The sequence below is a fragment of the Amphiprion ocellaris genome, chromosome 18, assembly GCF_022539595.1.
Source record: "Amphiprion ocellaris isolate individual 3 ecotype Okinawa chromosome 18, ASM2253959v1, whole genome shotgun sequence".
Lineage (NCBI taxonomy): Eukaryota > Metazoa > Chordata > Actinopteri > Pomacentridae > Amphiprion > Amphiprion ocellaris.
The window spans coordinates 31,818,744-31,839,184 of NC_072783.1; the positions used below are offsets into that span (position 1 = coordinate 31,818,744).

The 20,441-nt window shown below is 40.4% G+C and overlaps 2 protein-coding genes across 2 annotated transcripts in view; both read right to left on the reverse strand.

The window, feature by feature from the left end:
* Positions 1-904: 904 nt before the first annotated feature.
* On the reverse strand, positions 905-9,742 carry dhx32a (DEAH (Asp-Glu-Ala-His) box polypeptide 32a). The gene is made up of 11 exons (XM_023271514.3): positions 9,213-9,742; positions 8,226-8,419; positions 5,961-6,333; positions 5,022-5,261; positions 4,832-4,925; positions 4,436-4,579; positions 3,600-3,791; positions 3,255-3,395; positions 2,457-2,647; positions 2,188-2,378; positions 905-1,913 (listed from the first exon to the last, which is right to left on the reverse strand). The coding sequence occupies exons 1-11, from the start codon at positions 9,471-9,473 to the stop codon at positions 1,733-1,735; spliced, it is 2,202 nt and encodes a 733-aa protein (XP_023127282.1). The 5' UTR covers positions 9,474-9,742; the 3' UTR covers positions 905-1,732.
* A 914-nt stretch (positions 9,743-10,656) lies between these two features.
* The window catches only part of LOC111569408 (disintegrin and metalloproteinase domain-containing protein 12-like), an 87,435-nt gene continuing 77,650 nt past the window's right edge, over positions 10,657-20,441 (reverse strand). The window contains exons 18-23 of the mRNA XM_023271500.3: positions 19,321-19,429; positions 18,074-18,209; positions 17,682-17,796; positions 16,415-16,678; positions 14,166-14,326; positions 10,657-14,077 (exon numbers count right to left, since the gene is read on the reverse strand). Of these exons, the coding sequence (XP_023127268.2) occupies positions 14,008-14,077; positions 14,166-14,326; positions 16,415-16,678; positions 17,682-17,796; positions 18,074-18,209; positions 19,321-19,429 (855 nt within the window). The 3' untranslated portion in view covers positions 10,657-14,007. The remainder of the gene's footprint in view (positions 14,078-14,165; positions 14,327-16,414; positions 16,679-17,681; positions 17,797-18,073; positions 18,210-19,320; positions 19,430-20,441) is intronic.

A 20,441-nucleotide genomic window follows, 5' to 3' on the forward strand; every position in this document is an offset into this window, starting at 1 on the left:
AACAGCACTAAATAAATCAATAAATACATGCATACACACATAAATAAGTTAATACATTAACTGTGTTAAGATTTAGATTAAAAAAATGTTTATGTTTTTGCAGAATCCAGTATTGCTCACTGGTTGGTCATTACATTTTGTTAGTTTGATTTCACTGTTTAAAATGATGCCACCTCTTTTCAGACAGAACCTGTGATAATAAAACAATACAAAATTTTTAGTTCCCTGTTAATAAAGCACTTAAAGCTTTAAGTATGGCTAAATGCTTTTTTCAAAATTAAATATATCACTCCTTAGGTGGTAGTGGCCCCAAGTTCAGTAAAGTTGGAAAGATATTCACAGATTCAGACTTCCAGCATCAATAACTCATTAGATATAGGTTGTCAAAACATAAACGGTGCCTCTTTCCCATTGTTGCAAGGCAGACAATGTGCTACAAGCCCAGTTTTATCAAAAGTAGCTGTCTTTCAAGCTACAGGAATAACATTGGTGTCTATGGAGTGAACAGGGTCCGTCTGCAATTTGCAAAACCGCTGCAACAGTAAAGACAGACAAATATTCAATAACTTCACTCTTATACATTGTAGTGTCACTAAAATCACTGCCTTCAACTGGCTCCTGTTGACAAAGTGTTTTAACAGAAATGTAAATGCTGTAATTTGATTCTTTTAATGAACCATGTAACTTGAATGGATGTGATGCTGGTGTGACCACAGTGCACACGTCTGATGTTGCTCACAGTGGTCCAAGGGACGCTCAGGGAGTTTGTGTGTTTGCTCACACTCAGGAAAAATTACAGGGAACATTGCTACTAATTCTATAATATTCTAGCATTATAGCCCACAGTGAGCAAAATGCTACTTTATGTGTGTTTGCTCAGACTCATGAAAAATTAGAGGGAACATTGCTCTTCAGTACATTTATTTTCATAAATGTGTACAAAACTGTAGATATTAAGAGTAATAGAGCCAGCAGTCACCTTTTAAAAAAAGAAGGAAATTCCTGAATAATTGCCAAAGCACCATTCTCCCAAGCAGTACCTACTTTCTTTACAAGAATTTCTGTAGATTTCCTTGCAGTGATTTTTAATAAATTATTCCTGTGCATGCTTTCACACGTGTTAGTTCATACATCTTTTAAACTAGATGCTCTTATACCACAGTAACCTGAAGGTGCGACACCTGGAAAAACAACAGCTTTGCATAAGGAACAAGGAAACTGACATTATGACAAATGACTTTTCCAGCAGTTTGTATCAGCATCTAAGTGCTAGGCTGCCTTTTTGAATCTTCCTGGTGATGTGGACGATGATGTATGCTCGTGTTTTCTCCCTTTAAAGTACCACAACATCCTCCTGCAGCCCCTCTGCTGCTCATTAAAGTCTAAACTGTCAAGATATGCACATTTCCAGTGTTGATGGGGAGAGCAGAGTAAGGGTAAGGTGAGGGGGAAAAAAAACTGACAGGGAAAATCTATCTTCTAGCACTAAAAGAAAGCAACAAGGCTACATCTGTTGTCCACAGCTGATAAAAGGTGATATATTTACTACTTTTTACATCATGCCAACTCACTGGACTCTTCACATGATTCAGTCATGTGCATGCAACCTTGAAAAACAGCTTTTAAGCTGTGTAATAAATATTTCAGTCTCTGGCTCGCGCTGACTACAAAAGATCTTACAACCATTGTTGTGTTTGGCTGCAGAGCTGCAACCTAGATTTGAGATTTCACTTCACTGAATCACACATCTGTCGTAAGTTTGCGTCACCACTGTGCAGCCGCTGTCGTCAGCAGCAGCTCGAAGTTTCTTCTCCTTGTTGGATGCCTCTGGGTCCAACATGTCTTGCAGTATGTCTTTGCTTTCACTAGGGGGCAGGTTGTAGAAGAAGTACAGGGGTGCCATTTGAATGAACCTGAAACAGAAATGAGAGTACAATATAATAATAAAATAGAAAAAGCAAAAATATGATATGTCAGAATATTTTGGGTAGGAAAAAAACTGCTACCGTGGAGATTTTTAAGAGGATTAAAAAGATGTGAATTAAAATTAGATCAGATTGCTCAGTCTTAATGCAACAACAGACAAAAACATGTTTGTCTCACCAGAACATGGAAACCTAATCCACGAGAACTCATTTATAATCTGTACACATATCTGATAGTGAGCGGAATAAGGAATCGACTTACACTTGAGGGGAAATTTCAGACACTGTTCTCATGCAGTTGTTTTCTGACAGAGTGTACTCGTTGAAAACAACCCACTCTGGAAGTCCCAGTTTGTGCGACTGAGCCCCATAACTGGAGAGTGGGTGAACCTGGGCCATGTGCTTGTGTGTCAGAATGAAATAGTTTCCTGATCCGTCCACATCACGAGCAATCTAGAGAAGGAAAATATACCAAAAATTACCGAAATGTGACACACAAATCGACTAATATTTAGTTTAGTTCTGCTATACCTGCATGAAGAATCCGGCCAGCAGAGCTCTCTTGATGTTGTGAGTGTTGGTCTTGGTTCCGAAGGAGGGTTCAGAAATGGGAAGCTCGATTCTGTTCAGAGTGTCAGTCAACTCTGATCTAATGGCGTCGGCTGTCTTAAGGGCGGAATAATCCAGAAAATAGTCCTGGCACCACTTTTCAACAGTCAAATCTGTTTAGAAACGTGGCATAAGGTAAAGTTGCATTTTATCACAGCACTGAACTTCCTTGAAGCTACATTTAAAACACCACTCAGCTTATTGATGCTCATAAAGGTCTAACACAGTTAAACTACATTTTTAAAAGTCAAATTAGAAACTTTAAATCAAGAATATGATTTACTTCAACCCTTAATGTCAAGCAAAATGTGTCTTCTTAAATTTCAAAAGTAATAGCAAACATCTAAAGACTGGCTTGATCCAAATGCATGCTTATTTAATTTATTTGCAATAAATTTATTTTATTCTGTTCTATTCATTTTTTCTTTCCTTAATGTGAAGCACTTTGTCTTTTATAAAGATCATGCATAATTTTCTCATTATTTTTCCTGTTTGTAGTCGTTCTAAAATGAAAAACGTCGTCTGCAAAACCGTGCCCTGCAAATAAACTTGCCTTTTTATGATGACACTAGCTTCTATTATACAAAGCTTGATTTGTTCTGCAGTTTTTACCACAACTGTGAAACATTACAGCAAGATTCAAAGCCGCACTCCTGTGCAGCGCATTTAAAAATGTCATCTTGTCCTGAGAGGAGCTTGGTTCTGCTCACTGTGTCTTACATTGCTCTCTCTGGCTCTGTTTGAAGGCGTTGTAGATGTTGATGAGGGTGAAGTGGTCGCCTTCAGGGTGCTGGAACTTCCTGTGACACTGGACTGCCTCGTGGCTCATGCCAGCAGCTGGCTCCAGGAAGCAGCTTGGTGCTAAAACACAAAAAAGAGAGCAACAACAAAAGGTCAACAACACCCAGACAAGCCACTCTCACCAGAGACCGTCTGGTTCAGCGTCTGAAGGGTAGCTGCAGAGGAGCCACAACAGCAGCATCCACCTGGATAAACCAACCAAAGGATCCTCACTCATTAGGAGGAGCAAATCTCTTTCTGATGATAAAATGAAGCTGAACGTACCTGACAACATGGCTGCTACTGTCAGCATCTCGCTCACACAGTCAAACTCGCAGGATGCCAGCAGAGCTTTGGCCATCTGAGGATCCAGAGGGATTTCAGACATTATGATGCCAATTTCAGACAAGTTGCCGTCGTCATCTAAAGCTGCAAGGTAATCCAGCTCCTCCAGCGCCTGCATGAGACCCTCAGGATCTGCCACAAGGAACGAAACAAGAATGATTATTTTCTGTAAAAAGTATTACTGTTTTGCTTTTTGCTCACTGTATGTGCAGCAACTCCATACTAAAGGCCACATAGCAGTTTATGGTTCACTGATAATCAGTGACATGAAGTCAGCATGTACAAAATATTCCCGACTTGGTGCCCCCCGATAGAAGCATAAAAAGTCACCAATATCAACTTATGCCACCAGAATAATGTGAACAATATTAAGTGAAGTGAATTTCGTGCCAAATTTTCCAAGAATTTAGAGATATTACAGTATATTTGGCGCATACTTCCTATTCATTGTACTTGTCTGGCTGCCCTGAACAAGACCTGTTGTGTAACCATTAATGAGTTGGCCTCTTTTAGCCCGCTCTGTTCATGTTAGGGCGGCTCAGATCCTGGACAATGGCTCGTAGCTCAGCTGTCAGCTCGGCTAAATCACGGACGACTGGGCCTGAACAGTTACAACAGGGCAAATTCATCTGCACTTCCTCCAACCCCAAAAACCTCCCACATACAGCTCTTTGGCTGTGTGAGAGACACAGATATCACTTGTGGGAACTCAGCAACACAAAAATAAAACCGCTTGCCATCATGAATCACGTTGCCATGGCAACAGGATACTTCACCTGGTCTGTCGATGAAATTGCACTGTCCCAGCCCGGCTATCTCCATCCGCTTTAGGAAAAGAACCGTTGGGGTGATGTTGGATTCCAGGATCTGTGGGGAGCTTTCTGATGGGTTTGCCTCCGGATACAGGCAGAAACATTTACCTGGGAAATAAAGTTCAGAAAAGATAAAGGCTTTAGATGGAATTGATTAAGTTTAATCCTGGAAGGTTTTTTGGAAGTAAATTTGCAATATCTTAGTCTGACTTGAAAACTATGAGGAAAGAAAGGAAGGATGGTGTCTTCCAGTCTTTCATGTTTGCTTTCTCTTATGAGAGGCATCTGACTCAGCTGTAAATTAAAAAAAAACAAAAAAAAACCAAAAACCTTTCTAGTCAAAAAGTTCCTATGTTTTACCTGTTGGTCCAGACAGCTGCTTGCGTATGTCTCCTTGACACTGACTAATGGACTGAAGTACCTCTGAGTGAGCTCTTACTCTTGGATTGTACACCTACAGGAAAAAAAAAAAGGTAAAACCAAAATGCTAATTAATATCATCAGAATGCTCATTTATGGTTTTTGTGTCTTTCAGGAAATTACATTTTACCATTTTTTTCTGGACTCCTGTGTCAATAACGAAGTTGACCGACTCCGTGTCCCACCACACATCCTCCCCGTGCTGGGTGGAGAGAAAAACCTTCCTGGACTTTGTAGAGCCTGATTGCTGGGTCAGGACCGGCAGTAGCCCTCCTGGGCCCGGACACAGGACTACGGGTACCAGTTGGTCCAGCTCCCCTCCCAGCCTGGTGCCTTCTCTCTGGAGGATGCTGGAGGCACAGTGGACCTCCTGCAGAAGGGATCACAAGCAAAGCAGAGTATTTGTTTAACCTCTGAACCCCCAAACCTACCAGTGGGTTTGAAAGGCAAGTTACATGACACTATTTGTCAGATAAAGAAACTGTAAAAATGGAAAAAAAACTCTTTGGATTTCCCAACTTTGCACCTGTAAAATACTGTTCCATCAGAAAAATTAACCAAATCAAAGCTTAAATCATGATGGTTCACAAAAAATGTTTTATCCTGAGAGTGTTATTTTTAAATTCTTCAAAATAAAGTGTTTGGCCTAAACAAATTATGTAAAAAACTAAAAATTCTATGCTCCTCAAAGCAACTGTGAACCCACAAGTGACTCAGCTGTGACCATGTGACAACAATTCTGTGACTGGGGGGGGGGATGTAGAAAAAATATCGTCCATGCTAATTTTAGATTTTTTTCTCCTCAATCTTTGCAAAAAATAAGTAGTCAAAGAAATTCTACTTTTTAAAAATATTTTTACACCTTTGCTATACTCCAAGGAACACATTTTTGAGGTTTCTCTATTTCTGGCTACGGTTGTGTTGTTTCCATCAGGTTGCAGTGAAAAATGAGCCTACACTGAGTAAAAATGTGACTGGAGCAAAAACCACCCAAAAACCTCTTGGGGCTTAGAGGTTATAACCAAATCACTGACAAGCTTTTGTCCAGTCAAACACAATGACCTCTTACCTCAGCTGAAGCAAAAAACACAACAACATCTCCTCCCTCTTTGGTTCGATGGATCTCCAGCACCAGCCTCAGTGCTGAGTAGAAGTAGTCCTTGTTGCTGCTGTTGCTGTGGACCACCTCGGCAGGACTCGAGGCCTCCAGACTGATGAGCGGGATGCTGCCGTAGTGTTTCAGCAGCTTGTCAGTCATGGGTGGGACGGTGAGGACCACCACTCTGAGCTCAGGCCTCTGCAGCAAGATGTCCTTGAGGAGACCCAGCAGTATATCAGTGCTAACTGTCCTCTCGTGGGCCTGGTCGATAATAATGACCCCGTAGTGCTCCAGGAAAGGGTCTGACATCATCTCTCTCAGCAACATATCATCAGTGCAGTATCTGATAAAGTAATAAGAAGGGTTCATGGCAGATGTCACTTTTGCTGAACAGTGGCATAGGTTGCAACTAGAGGATAATAGGTCCATTTCTCACTTTTTTGCTTCAGTCTGTCACTTAAAACTGCAATAATTGATTTTTTTGGCCACTTGCCTGAAGCAAAAAACTGCAAAGTTCGAGTTTCAAGTGATATTTTTTCGGTTGGTAGAGTGCATTTGGTGGCAAAGACTACGATGTCTTACTTGGAGCTCCGGTAACTGCAAGACCAATTTTCACTCTCTTTTAACTCTATTTTATGTCTCTATAAACTCTGCAAAAAGTCTGGTTGTGTAGCTGCGAACGCTCCATGTTCACCACTGAGCTGCCAATTTAGTGCTCAGCAGGTAGTGCACTGTGAGGTTTCAGAGCTTTTTCCACTGAAAGTAACTGCTTGCAGCGGCCAAAAATTGGCATCTGGAATGTCAAACTGCCTTGTAATACATTGATATTATAAAAACATAGTTCTTAGCCACTTTAGGCGACTCACATAATGCCAGATTGGGATGTAGCAGGAAAATAACTCAATGTAGTGAGTTAAAAAAGTGCATTTTTTGGCTTATCAAGTTAAATTCTAGTGTGTATTTGGAATACTGTGATGTTTGGCTTTCCGAATTTACATAGGGGGTCATTCCATCTCAAATTACCACATTTTTAGAACAACCGTCCCCGATTAGAATAAAATATGGAAATTTGTATCAAATGCTTTGAGATCTTTTTTGTTTATTTCCCTCGTTGACCAACTTTCAGCATGTTTTCTCACATGAAAATTTGAGACCTGTTTGAATGAAAATAACTCAGGAACTATTAATTATAAACCCTGAAATTTTTACTGTTACTTCTCTTCATGCCATTGGTTCAGAATCTGCAATGTTGGACAAGTAGATCAAATAGTGTCTAATTATGTGCAAGTTGAAGTAGAAACTGAAGCCGTCATGAAAAGTCCCATCTTTGAGCAAACATTAATAAAAAATTGATGATACAGACGTCAACTAGTGATATTCTCGGAACCATATGTAATTGCACATTACAAAACAAATCATGTAGAATACTTTTAATATGTAAAAGTTATTTTTTGTTGAACTTTAATCAGTGATTGCTCAAATAGACTGCTTGATCCAAATACAGCAGAATTTGGAGTTTCAAAATGGTCGATAGGCAATTTTTGTTAGCAATGTACTTGATATATTCATGTAAAAATTCAATTACAAATGTTTATATTTATGATGAATAAGCTTCAAGCAAATTAGAGGGGATTAAGCAGAAGGCCTCTGATGATTAGAGATGGAACGACCCCATAGGCTCGTTTTACATTAAGGCCTGCTGTGAAAGTATCGTGCATGAAGTGTAAAATAATGACTGAGCTTGAATATAAGCATTGTTTCCAAAGTGCAGTGTGTGGGAAATGACCTAAAGGGACCTATTAGAGGTATGTGATTAACTGCTGTAGAGTCGACAAAATGTCAGAAATGAATGGAAAATGTCCATGACAAGTTTCCAAAGTAAAAGAATAATGTTTTCAGATGACTCACTGTGTTCAATTAAAAAACCCAAACCTGAAACACATGCATATATTAAGAAATATACAATGAATGTTTGGCATTTTGACCCATACATGACTGACAGTACAGTTTTTGTATATAAAACTATAATAATATCACATGATAATTTCCTATGACTTGCCCACTTTATTTAAACTGAAGCAGGGGTCTGTGTTTACCACCTGCAGCGAACCTCCATGCATGAGTGGAATACAGGTAAGAAAAGATGAAGAGTGACAGAAATAGTTTGTGGGTTCTAATAAAGCATCATTCTGCTACCGGCTGTGAAACAGACGGAATAAAAGCTCATCAACAAACCTCAAAACAGTGTCAGAGGAGCAGCAGGTCTCCAGAGGGATGGTGTAACCCACTTCATGGCCTATGTTGACATCCATTTCGTCAGCCACGCGTAAGGCCAAATCCACAGCCTGCTGCTTGTTGGTCTGCGTGCACACCACCATCCCATGCTGGTACTGGGCCGACAGACAGAACTCTGCACACCACTGAGGGATCTGAAGGAAATAGAAACCACAAAAAGGTTGTTCACCTTTCACACTTCTTTATACGCCCTGACAGTGAACGGTGCTTCAGAGGCTCAACGCTGCATTAAACATTTAACAACGGATGTTTTCTATCACATCCACTTTGTTTTCTCGGCAGTGATCGGCCTTTTAGGATTACAACCAGCAGCTTTTGTTTTAAGCGCACGGCAAAACAAACAGTGACAGGAGATATCCAATGGTATTATCGTTCATAATGCAAAATTGCTTTGGCAGCATGTGGAGGCTCCAGCGGATCAGGGCTTAGCAGCAGGAGGTCCCATAACAGCCCTGCTGGAGCCTTTGTGCACAGTGACGGTCAGGCAGGAGCTTGGACAGCCTCACAGTGACACAACAACATCTGCTGAGCTGGGCAGCTTCTGTTCACACAAGTATGGCAATGCTGGGCCACAAAAACACAACTCAAAAGGTAGAACTTCACAATGAAAACAAGTGAAGGGGGGCAGGATTGTCAATATCCTCTTGATTGAGCAGATAGGGAGAAATGTGGAATTTATAAATGCTGATTTTGTATTTAGAGCTCAATCTAAAGAGAATGAAAGTGTCTCAGAGGAGAGAAGAGAGGGTAGAGGTAAAGAGAGATGAATCAGAGCTTTTGCCTCAAGTTTTCAAAGCTTTAATTTCAGATTGCATGTATGTAGATGAACTGGAACATCTGCCTCTCCAAGCTGAAAGTGAACTTTTAATGAAATCTCTCTAAAAGCCCTACTTCTACAATATATCATCACATGCTATGTGTTCTTACCTGTGTACTTCTACCAGTCTTGGCTGTCCCAGACACAATAACCAGTTGGTTTTCGGCCAAAACATCCTCAAACTGGCACCGGACCTTCCATACAGGCAGAGTTTTCCTTTCTTTTAATAATTTGTAGTACCGTGAGGAAAAGGGCAATCCATCGAACCGATTCAGTTCCAGATCATCTCCAAAGCCAAATGAATCTTCTCCGGGACATTCTTCACTTTCAGGGTGAACTTCTGGCTCTGCTGAATTCTTTTCCGCAGACATGACACATGTATATTTATCCAGACAAGCGCACACAAAATGTTTTCTTCCTTCTACCACCCAAATCACAGGTCCATTCACTTCAGATCAAAAACAGATCGATTCCGTCCAGTTTAAACAAAACATTGCAGTGTCGATGAGTAGCTTCCAGTTTGGTTAAAGTGATGCTTACCTAGCTGTGGAAGTTTGGAAATGTCCACTTTGGAGTCTCGCGGCGCGCAGTGCGCACCGGTGCGTAATTGTCTCCTCAGCGTGGCTCCACACGTGTTTTGATATGCATAGAGCTTCACATTCAGCAGCGAGCAGTGGGCAGGAGCCCGTCATAATCCGGGGAATATTATCCAAGATATCACGGGTGAAGTAGTGAGGATGCTCAAGCTGCTTCCACCGGCGAGAACATCCTCGAAAATATTCTTATTTTTTTCATTGGTGTCCTCAAGGAAGTTTATTTGTACCATTTGAAAATATATTTTTCACTCAGAATTATGAGGACTTTCATTTTCTCCTTCATTTACATGAGGCTAATATTATGAAATCTTCCAATATGTAGCACTGGAGTTTTGTATGATTATGTTAATTTACATTTACCTTATTTTGTTTATTATTTTGATGTTTATTTATTTTCTAGTTCGTGTTTTGTGTTTCCTCTTTGCAATGCTCAGTGTCCCAGATATCAGTTCCGATTTCATGTTGTTTCTGGGACGACCTTTTTTTTTTCGAGCGAGATCGTTGTGTTCGGAGCTGAAATAAAAGCTGACAGAAAACTGTCCTGCCGTTGTGGTAATGTACTAGCAGAAGACAGCAAAATATAAGAACAGTAAACTAGAAGAACATTACAAAACTGTAAGCCGCCTGACCCACAGCCCTGGAGAGGTGAGCCGAAGACTTTTAAGGCTTACGAATATGACAAACTTTATATATTTTTGTAATATTCAAGTGGAAAAAAACAAAGTATAATTGAATGCTTAGCTTCCATAAGCAGAAGACTGCTGAGTGTGTGTCCAGCGTTGAACTACTTGAACTCTCACAAATTTATGAGAACATTTCCACAAGAGGGAGCTGTTCACTTAATGAGTCCTGTTTCATTCTGCTTTAGCTGTTAAACATAAATGGAGATTGTTACAGCATTTAGCCACAAAGCAAGAGGAAGCATTAGAATCATTTACTCAAGTAAACTCAAGTCAACTCAAGCAAAATGAATTTAATTTCTCAAAGTCCCTCTGGCTGATATACTATTATAAGTGAAATGATTATATTTCTGAAGCATCAGTGTGTAGACAGCATGTTACTGTTGTAGCTGCAGCAGCTGGAGCCAGTTTGAACTACTTTATAAACAGTTTTACATAGAAGGACAGCAGATAAACCTGTGGGCTCATGAGATAATTAATAAGAGAGAAGAAGAGACAAAGTTCTGACCCCCCAAATATAGTTTAAATGTTTGGATTTTTTCTTTAATCTGTGGTTTTTGAGTCATTTTTATTGAATTGAAACCAAATGAGAAGTTTAGAGGAAAAACATCACTGATTGGTGGAGCTGTTTATAACTCACCGACAACTGAAATGTTATTTTGGCTATATTTTGGTTTTTGTAAAAGGTCGAAGGCCAAAAATGTTGGAAACACTGTTTTAATCTTTAACAATATGCTTGTTATTTTATCTATTATGTTAAATCTTCTGATCCACGAGTCTGTGTTTGGACTTTTAATCTTTCATTTTTGGTGAGATATTGACTCATTTCCATTGAAATGAAGTAAATAAGAAGTTTAAAGTGAAAAATCACTGTTTGGTGGAATGGTTAACAAGTCATAGACATTTGAAATGAAACCTTGACTACATTTTGCTTTTAATAAGATGTCAGAAGTCCAAAAGGTGGAAAGATGCTTTTAATGTTTAACAGTGTGCTTGTTATACTATCCATTATTGAAAATCTTTATCTTAAAAGTAACTAAAACTGTCAAATAAATGTAGTGGAAAATGTAGAAAGAACGATATTTTCCTCTGAATAATAGGGATTGGAAGTATAAAGTACCATAAAATGCAAATACTCAAGTAAAATATCTTAGAATTGTTCTAAGTTACAGTATTTAAGCTTATTTATTTAGTTACTGTCCATCAATGCTTGATAATGAGAAAAGTTCAATGATCTCAGATGTACTGTCTGTAAATAAATAGTCAAACTGTCTGATTGTAGCCAAAAACAGATTATGTTAATGATTTCAATCAGCATTTCAAATATTCAACTTAAACTTGACCTTTAACTTCTACTGTGGTGCCCCTTTCAGCAGCACTCTGTCCTTGTTACTGTGTGGGTCTGTTTCAATTTCAGGTTTGCTGCACTGTTTTTTGAATGTCCTTTTAATCAAATACACACACTTGACTCCACCAAAAGTGAATCTTAATAAGCAACAGTGAGTACACAATCCCATAACTACATTGAATCAAAGAGTATTTTTATCCCCTACAAAGACCTTGTCAAATTGCTTTGCAGACAAAGGCTCAGGGTGGAAAAATAAGGTAAAGCTGTTACAGCTGCCCGTGTTAAACAGTTAAACCAACATGAAGCCTCAGACCTTCTCTGAAAATAAATACTGCTGCAAAATGTTCAATTACTCTTGTTACAGCGTTCAGTATTCAATTTTCTGGTTTGCAGTTTGGCTTAAGCATAAAAGAGATGCCAGGGGCTCCTGACAGAAAGGTTATTTTTTTGTAAATACAAAGCAATTGCAGCTTTAAAATTGGATACAGTATGAAATCTGCGTTTGCACCGAGTCGAGCTGCTGGAGTGAAAATGTCATTGTTTCGTGTGTGCCTGTAGTGTGTCTTTTCCATTTTAAAGTAACAAAAAAAGCTTTTAACACTGAAATAATAATTGCTCCTCTCCTCTATAATTGACCTTTTCACATAAGACCACTCTTGCTATAAATATGCACACTGCAAAAATCAGTAATGCTCTTTGTGTTTGAAAGACACTTTTACTAATACTGCTCGAGTGTTCAAAATACCATGAACAGACACTGACACTGTAAGAGCTTTTTTTCTGTTTTTTACATATGATGTATCAAACAATCATCATTTTAAAAAAAGCATTCTCTATGAAGATGTGTTCACCTGTAACACAACATATGAGGAACATACAGACATATAGACAGGTGACAGGCGGACTCAAATGCTGTCCATAAGTACAAGCATTGGAAAAGCAAAGTAAACAAAGCGATGAATGTAAAACTAGTGCCTTATTATAAAGATAGCAGTATCAAAAAGTAACAAAAGTCTATCAGCTTTCAGCCGATGTATTCGTGAACCACAGCTGTGCTTAAAGGAAATGTTGCTCAGTGTGAATCTATACATAATGTTAACAGTAAAATGTTAATTCAAAGAAAATTATAAAAACGCTGTTCATTTCCTCGTGTCCAATTAATGCAGAATGTTGCATCTGGCATGTAGATTGGCTATTAAGATTGCCTTTTTTATAGTAACAAGATAGAAAAACTAGAAAATGAACAACTGCCTGTTAGTCTTGGATGAGTTGTGTCAGCCATTTGTCAAGAAAAGTCCTTTCCTGTCAGAGAAAAACACGATCTAAAATCCACCTATGAGTACTGTAGCCAGACAGCGAGCGTTTACATGTGAGTACAGCTTTAAGAAAGTCCTCAGTGATTCCATGATTTAATCAGAGTCCTCGGTGTGAACAGGCAAAGAGGGGAAATAACGAAAACACACATGACCTTTAGCAGAGCAAATATTTCAGAGAAGTTCTCCAAGGGATGAAAACTTTCTTGATCTCATTTTCAGATCTGTGTTCGGTTCATACCTCAGATCCCTCAAGTAAGCTTCCTGGGTCTTGTTAATGGAAAGGAAATGGCAAACCAGTGGCATGTCACAATTCGACTTGTTACCAGCCTGATCGCAGAAGAAATCGCAGAACGGATGCAGTGATACCACTTGTTGGGATTTTTTGTAATCTTTGCACTGTGGTTGTTTCAAGCCTCGTCAGACTGGCTCAAATTTGCTACCGAGAACATCACCCTTCAAGAAAAAAAACCCATAGGGTTCCAAAATGCTGTCTGAAGCTCTCATCTGTCATTGCACATTTAAATTTTTCATGTACAGAACAAAACTATCATGTGAAGAGTTCCCTTCATTGAAACACAAAAACATTCCTGCAATCACAATTTCACAGATTGTGTGTTTTTTTTAAGTCTCCAGTCATTCTCCTTCATAAATCAGTTGATATGAAAAAAAAGAGAAATTAAAACAACTAATCAAAAAATTCTAAATTTGCTACCGTGTAGTAAAAGTGTCTGGCACAGTGCACTGCGTGGCAATAAATACACAATATAAATACTTTACATGTACCTGAGCTCAGACTCGTAGCACCATTCAGAGACAGAGCACCAAAAGGGACACGGCAGATCTGCGGAGTCAAAAACTCACAGAAGCCACCATCTTTTTTTAAGGTTTTCAGAGTTTTCATAGTGCAAAAAATAGTTTTCCGTGTGTGTGTCTTCATCACAACAATGTCTCTTGTGGCCAAAGTCTCAGCTGCTGTATTTGACGTTGGCGATTATGCAAGGCTTTGGTAGAGTTGGAGGCTGCTTGGGACTCGACCTAGAGGGGAACAGTGATGCAAATGTGTTAAAATAATCTTTTAGCGTTGTTTTTTTAATGTGTGTGGTGAATGTTAGGTAGGACTCACCTGCTGGGATGTGGGACGGGACGCAGCGCTGGTCTGGGGACTGGTGCAGAAGGCCCCTGGATTACAGTGTGGCCCTGCACCACGGAGGGACTTCGCACCAGTCGAGAGCTCCTCGGATCAGCAGGGAGAGGTTTCTGAGGAGGACTGGGCTTCTCCAACTCCTGTTAAAGAACAAAAGCCTGAAAATAATGACTGAGAATCTCCACCAGGTGGCACTCACAATCAAAACACTAAAGCCCAGGTCTGGTTTTCTGGACGCCAGGAGACTTCTGTGCAAGTGTGATGAGAACAGCCTTCATGTGGTTTTAATCTTTGCAAGAAGACATGACAGAAGCATTCAATCTCTATTCACATCCTTGTTTTCTCTTTGGCTGGAGAGAAGCTTCCACAAACGACACAGACAAAGGGCTGAACTTCTCACGTCACTCAAAACAGATCTGCACCGTTGTATAGACCTGTAACTACAGCTATTAATTCATCACATTGACAGCTCATATTGTCTAGCACTGGAGCCAACTTGAGTACAAACGTAGTGATGCAAAGGAAAAGAGTCCCTCTGATAGGTGACATTCATTTAAGCAGAACCAAACAACTTTTAGTTTGTCCGAAGACTCGGCTGCTGCATCATGTAAAACTCTCCAGCTGGGCGACGCTTCACTACCCCCAGCAGAGAGCTTTCCACTCATGACTTATGTCTTTTGTGAGCTTCTCTGAGCTGCCAAACAGCTGCTAAAGATACTGTCGGTGAAGTCTGCTGCCAACAGGAATCACTCAGACTTTCACACTTTGACATTAAACAGGAGCAGCTGAGGGAGCCGACTTCCTAAAGTCAAGACAGAACCAAGAGCTGCTGTGTTTCACCTGCTGAACAGGTGTTCAAACCAAGAAGCTCTGGTATCTGTACTCCATATTCTACAGCAAAATCACAATCTATACTTTATAGAAAACATTTGCATTTATTTTTGCTTCATATTCCTTAATGTTTGTGTCTGTGTGTTGTGGCTTATTAATGAGCAACATTTGTCATCAACTTCTCCTATTAAGACATTGATTTTTATGTTTACAACCCAAATTGGCTGAAAAATAAACACATTAATTACCCCTAACATCTTTTTAAAAATATATTATTTCATTACCCATTTACGAAATAAATGAGCGACTACTGTGCTAGAACGCATTATGAAAAAGCATCTATCAGTGAAAAGAGTAATTATGTAATACTCTTTTTATAGAAGGCTTCATTTTCCGTGATGTCCTTAAAAGCTGCACTGCAATTCCTGACATAAATTACAGTCTACTCAGGGCTAGTTTCAGGCTGGAACCCACCGCTGTTCTCTCGTCTGCAGTTTGTCCTCCTTATTTTTTCACTTATCTGCCATTTGCACTTTATTTTAAGGCTGCAACTAGTGCTTTCCTCCCTAATTTTTATTGATTAGTTAATCAGAAATTACTCAACTTTTCCAGAGGCTAAAGTGACATTTTCAGATTGCTTGCTTTTTTTCCTTTTTTCTTTGTCAGACCAACACTCGAAAACACAAAGGTATTCCATCATTCAGTCTGAGAAGCCGGAGCCAGCAAATGTTTGAAGTTTCTGCTTGAAAACAACTCAGAACATGCATTGTTTATCTGCGACTGAAGAAATCTTGCACTGATTATCACAAATCTGTGTGTCTCTTCATCGCTGTCTTTCTCTTCTTGTGCCCTTTGAGTTTCTCTGACTTAAAGGGTACAAGTCAAACTGGATTAAAGAGTCTTTGAGAATCACTGAGCGAGGGGGATTTAACATCGTGAACCTCCGGCTTTCTCTTCCTCCTCAACTTTGACAGCCTGCAATGCCATAACTAAACTCCATGGAATAGTAGTGGCAGCAAGTTTCCCACCCTGTGATATTTGGACATACTTGCTCACTCCACTTGCTGCCCCCCTCGCTGCCAGTCTGGCTCCATTTTCATTATTTATGTGGAGGTTTGTGTTGCAGAAGTCAAGTTTCGCTTGGATGATGCTAGCTCCTGAGTTATTTTCCTGTTATTTTCTGACACTGTGCATAGCTGTCAACGGCTCTGCTGCTTTTATAGGACACAGAAGAACCGTGAAACCGCCCGACATCAAAAACCTGAAAGTGCAGAGAGCACCGTTGCTTCCCAGGTTACAGGCTCCAGTAAAAGCTCCCCAGACACGGCGGAGAAATTACAGTAAGTAACATCATCAAATAAAATGTTTCCAACTGAGGCAACAGGAAATTCACTCACCATGACCATCCTGCAGGAGTTGTGGTGTGATGCACTGCGGAACGACGCCCCTCTGGCCGCCACGTGGATGTGAGGCGGAGGGGCGCGGTGAGGCGGAGGTACCGGGGGTCTCGGCTGGGAGGGGCCGGGGGAGGAGAGAGACAGGGTGAGGGACAGGGGGACCGGGTGGCTGAGGTGAACCGGAGGGCACTGGGGCAGCCGGCGCAGGCTGTGGGAAGGATAGGGGGCCGGTGGGAGCCCCGACTCCGGCCCCCGGTGAGGAGGCTGCAGAAAGATGAAAGTCACAGTTTAGACAAGGAGAGAAGCTGCCTGCTTCCTATCAGAAACAGTCCTGTTAACCTCCTCCTCTTCCTCTGCTGCTCTTCCTGATGCTGTCAAAGACATATAAATCAAGCACTTGCTTTGCTCTCTACTCTCCAAGTCCTCTTAAGGTCCCTTTAACATCCGCTTTGCTCACACAGCTAAGGAGCCCACACACAATCCCACTGTAACAGACGTAGAACCGAGCTAGAATGTGAGTCGGCCTGATATTTAGTCCTGGCCAGATGTGAGCGCACAACATAACACACACAAAGGCGTGCACTCATGCGGGCAGTTTAACACAGCTCCCAACAACTGGAAAATGACCTCACCTGCACTGTGCTTACATCAAACAGCCTTACATCCTTTCTCCTCTTACTGTTGACCCCAAATGAAAACCACATGCTGCTAACTGAAAACACCGATCTCATGGTTAATGAGCAACAGCTTGTCTCACTCGTGTGCCACCCTGCCACAAAAACGTGCGACAGTTTCTCCTCTCCTTCGGTAACCTTAACTCGATCGATCACGCGAACCCTCGCCATTACACACCATGTCAGGGCAGTAATGGAGTGGTTAGGACGATGCAGGCACACGGGATGACTTTACATGTAAGCATCAGCATTGTTCATGTGGGAAATTTGCAGATAAATCACTTTCACTCTGAACAGGCAGCTGTTAATGACAAGGAATGTATTCAAGCGTCGCAAACGCACTGATCACCATGGACTCCACTATCACCGCCTCCTCTACATGTCCACATAAACAGGGCCGATTAAATTGGATTTGAATGAGCTGCCAGTTGGGTGAAAACAACACGTCAATCCTGTTGAGAATGATTCGTGCTGTCGAAACAGATGTGGCACTCCAAGAAAAGCATTACAGCACAGATCATCCAGCACACAGTTGTTTGAGTCAGATATTGTACAAACTGTGTGCAAAAGATGTGTCTCTGTAATCCAGTGACCTTGAAGATGGTGGCACTGTGTGGCAGAGGCGGCGCCGGTCGGGATGGAGACGTCGTGGTCACGGGAGAAGGCTGGTTAGGAGGCGACTGTCCGCTGATTGAAGCGCTTACTGATCTGCAACACAAAGAAGAAATGAGATATCTCTAACTAAACACTTTACTATGTTGATCATGCGTCGGCTACAAAGATAATACATTTCAAAATATGGAATCAAAAGAAATTAACATTGTAATTGGTTTCACAGTGTGACCAATTGTAAAATTAAAAAAATGCTCCCTCTCAACAGCATCTGTCCCACATTTTACTGCTTTCAAACCTCGGCGCATGAAAAAAAGAAAAAAAGACATATGATATTTATGAATAATTTAATTAGGATGCTCAGAAAAAGCACCTGAGCTTCTCGAGTGGGTTCTTCTTGCTGGTGAACAGCAGGCCCAGAAGAGTTTTCCTCTTGATGCAGATGATGAGAGCAGCTGCCAGGACAGTGAGGAGAGCCACCAGGATGCCCACCGTCAGATTCCCACTGTCTGCTCAGAAACACATGCAGAAAATCAGCAGTGCAAAGAGAACTGAAAATCAAGTAGAAGTACCATTACAGTATTATCACATTATGATACAACCACTGGTGTTAAAAGAAACACTTCTACTTTTCAAAAACTGCTCAAACTATTATTTATATATGATATTTAATTCACTATCTAAAGCATTCAGTTGACTTTCAACAGACGACATTTCTCTGATAAATAAAGATTTGCATGGATCAAACTCAGCCAATTAATCTTCATGACAAATTTACAGATAAAGTAGGACTTTTGTCTGCTACAAGAATATAAAAATTTGACTTTGAATCTGAAAAGAACACTGTAAACTTCTCCCAATGTGCTGCAAAAAAACAGCCTTTCCTAAACAGGCGACAGTGTGCTTTCAGAACGATTTGTTCAATTTTGGCAGGAGCTAATTTTCCAAGTTAACAGAGTCTGTCCTACTTTGCTTGGATTTGTGATGGTCAGTGGTCACCTCTTTGAACCTGTGCCTTCTGCAGCATTTATTACTTTTTTGGGGGGTCTGTAATAGTTTTCATTGGCTTGTCATTTGCAATCAGATAGTCTTATTGACTACAAAAATGCAAATTAAATTCATTTGGAGAACTACTAAGCAAAAAACTATGATTTTGAAAGTAACAAATTAATTTTTTGGGCAAAAGTAATGCTAAAGATTTGATTTTTTTCTGAAAGTACAAGTGTCCACACAAATTAAGTACAGGAGCGAGAGTATTTGTACTTCTTTAAGTCCACCATTGGAGAAAATTGGAAGTCTCAGGATGGTTGTCCTCTACTGAACCTGACTTAGTCACTGTTTGTGAAGATTTATATTTCACTGTTTTCTTCTGTGTAGCTCTCTGCAAACTTTGTATATTCTATAACTTTTTACTCCTCCTTAAAACTACCAATTTCAGCCTAGGAAAACAAATGTTTCAGGACTCCTCAGATGTACTTTGCGCCTCAGCATCAGTCATTATTATATATATATATTACTGTTGAAATGCTCAAACATTCCAGTGTCTAAAACCTATAATATTACATGGCCTAAGCTGCAGTAAACCAAACATTTGATGTAACTGAGTAGCTGTTGATGTACCTGCCAGTCGGATAGGGCCACTGTCCACACTCCCTCCAAAACCCGTCTTGTCACAGAAAGGAGGTGCCCAGTGAGCCTCACAGTGACAGTTCTTGTTGTTGTTGCACACCTGCAGCATATTAAAAGGACAATTAGCCGTTAGCTGAAGCCACAAGCTTATCTTCTCCATGCTATGTGTGCCTGTGTGTGTGGCTGACGTTGCACTTAGTGGGTGACAAATGAGTCGTGTTTATGAAATTGGATGCAGACTTGAGTGACTTCACACAGGCTGCAACTAATGGTTATTTTCATTATCGCTACTTTCGTTCATTATTTTTCAGTTAGTCCAATAATTAAGCTACAAAGACTCAAAAAGTGGTGGAAAAGGCATCTTGTAGCTTAAAAGCTAAAGATGGCTGCTTTGAATTGCATCTTTTATACCATCAAAATCTGAAGAAATTCCATTTACAATGTTATAAATGACAGAAAGCTGAGGATAAGTGAATGTTTAAGACTTTTTAAAATCTGTTTGTGTTCTTTCACCACTAGATAACACATTTAATGAATGCTCCCAAGGCCGATTTGCAGATTTTCCAGCACTGCTTAGCTCCACATGGCAAAGGTGTCTGTGTAAAAAAAAAAAAAAAACAGAGCAGACCCTTTTCCTCACACCACATTTTTATAATCTCTCTCTTTGTCGTCTTCCTGTCGTGCAGAGTGCAGGAATGGTAAAGTCTAAGAGGATTCCCTATCTGGGTAATATGGAACAGGTGAGGGCCTCTCTCCAAGGCAACATCTTGATCTAATCAATGTATGGAGGGGTGCCCCGTCTCCAAGAGCAGCAACGTCCTTTTATTTCAGTGAGTAAAACATTCCTTTAAGTTTTATAGATATGTCTCAACCGGAGCTGTGCAAACAAATACGAGCGTATAATAACCGGAGACGCTTCATTTTAAGAGACAGTCACAACCCGTTCTTTTGTATTTTTAATGAAGGAACAACGTAACCAGTTACAGCCGAAGCCTCTGGGACCAACCGGTGAATTTAATACCACAAAGCCACGTATTTCATCTCAAACAGGGACCACCCGTACACATTTGATGGGTGGCATTTAAGAAAAATCCAATATCTATGCTCCCCAG

Bases quoted from the DNA above. Each gene is read 5' to 3' on its own strand.
- dhx32a (XM_023271514.3), bottom strand. From the start codon at position 9,473: ATGTCTGCGGAAAAGAATTCAGCAGAGCCAGAAGTTCACCCTGAAAGT. The intron at 3,396-3,599 runs GTACGTTCAGCT...TTTGTGTTTTAG, and splicing joins AGTAGCAGCCATGTTGTCAG to CACCAAGCTGCTTCCTGGAG. The intron at 2,648-3,254 runs GTAAGACACAGT...GTTTCTAAACAG, and splicing joins ACAGAGCCAGAGAGAGCAAT to ATTTGACTGTTGAAAAGTGG.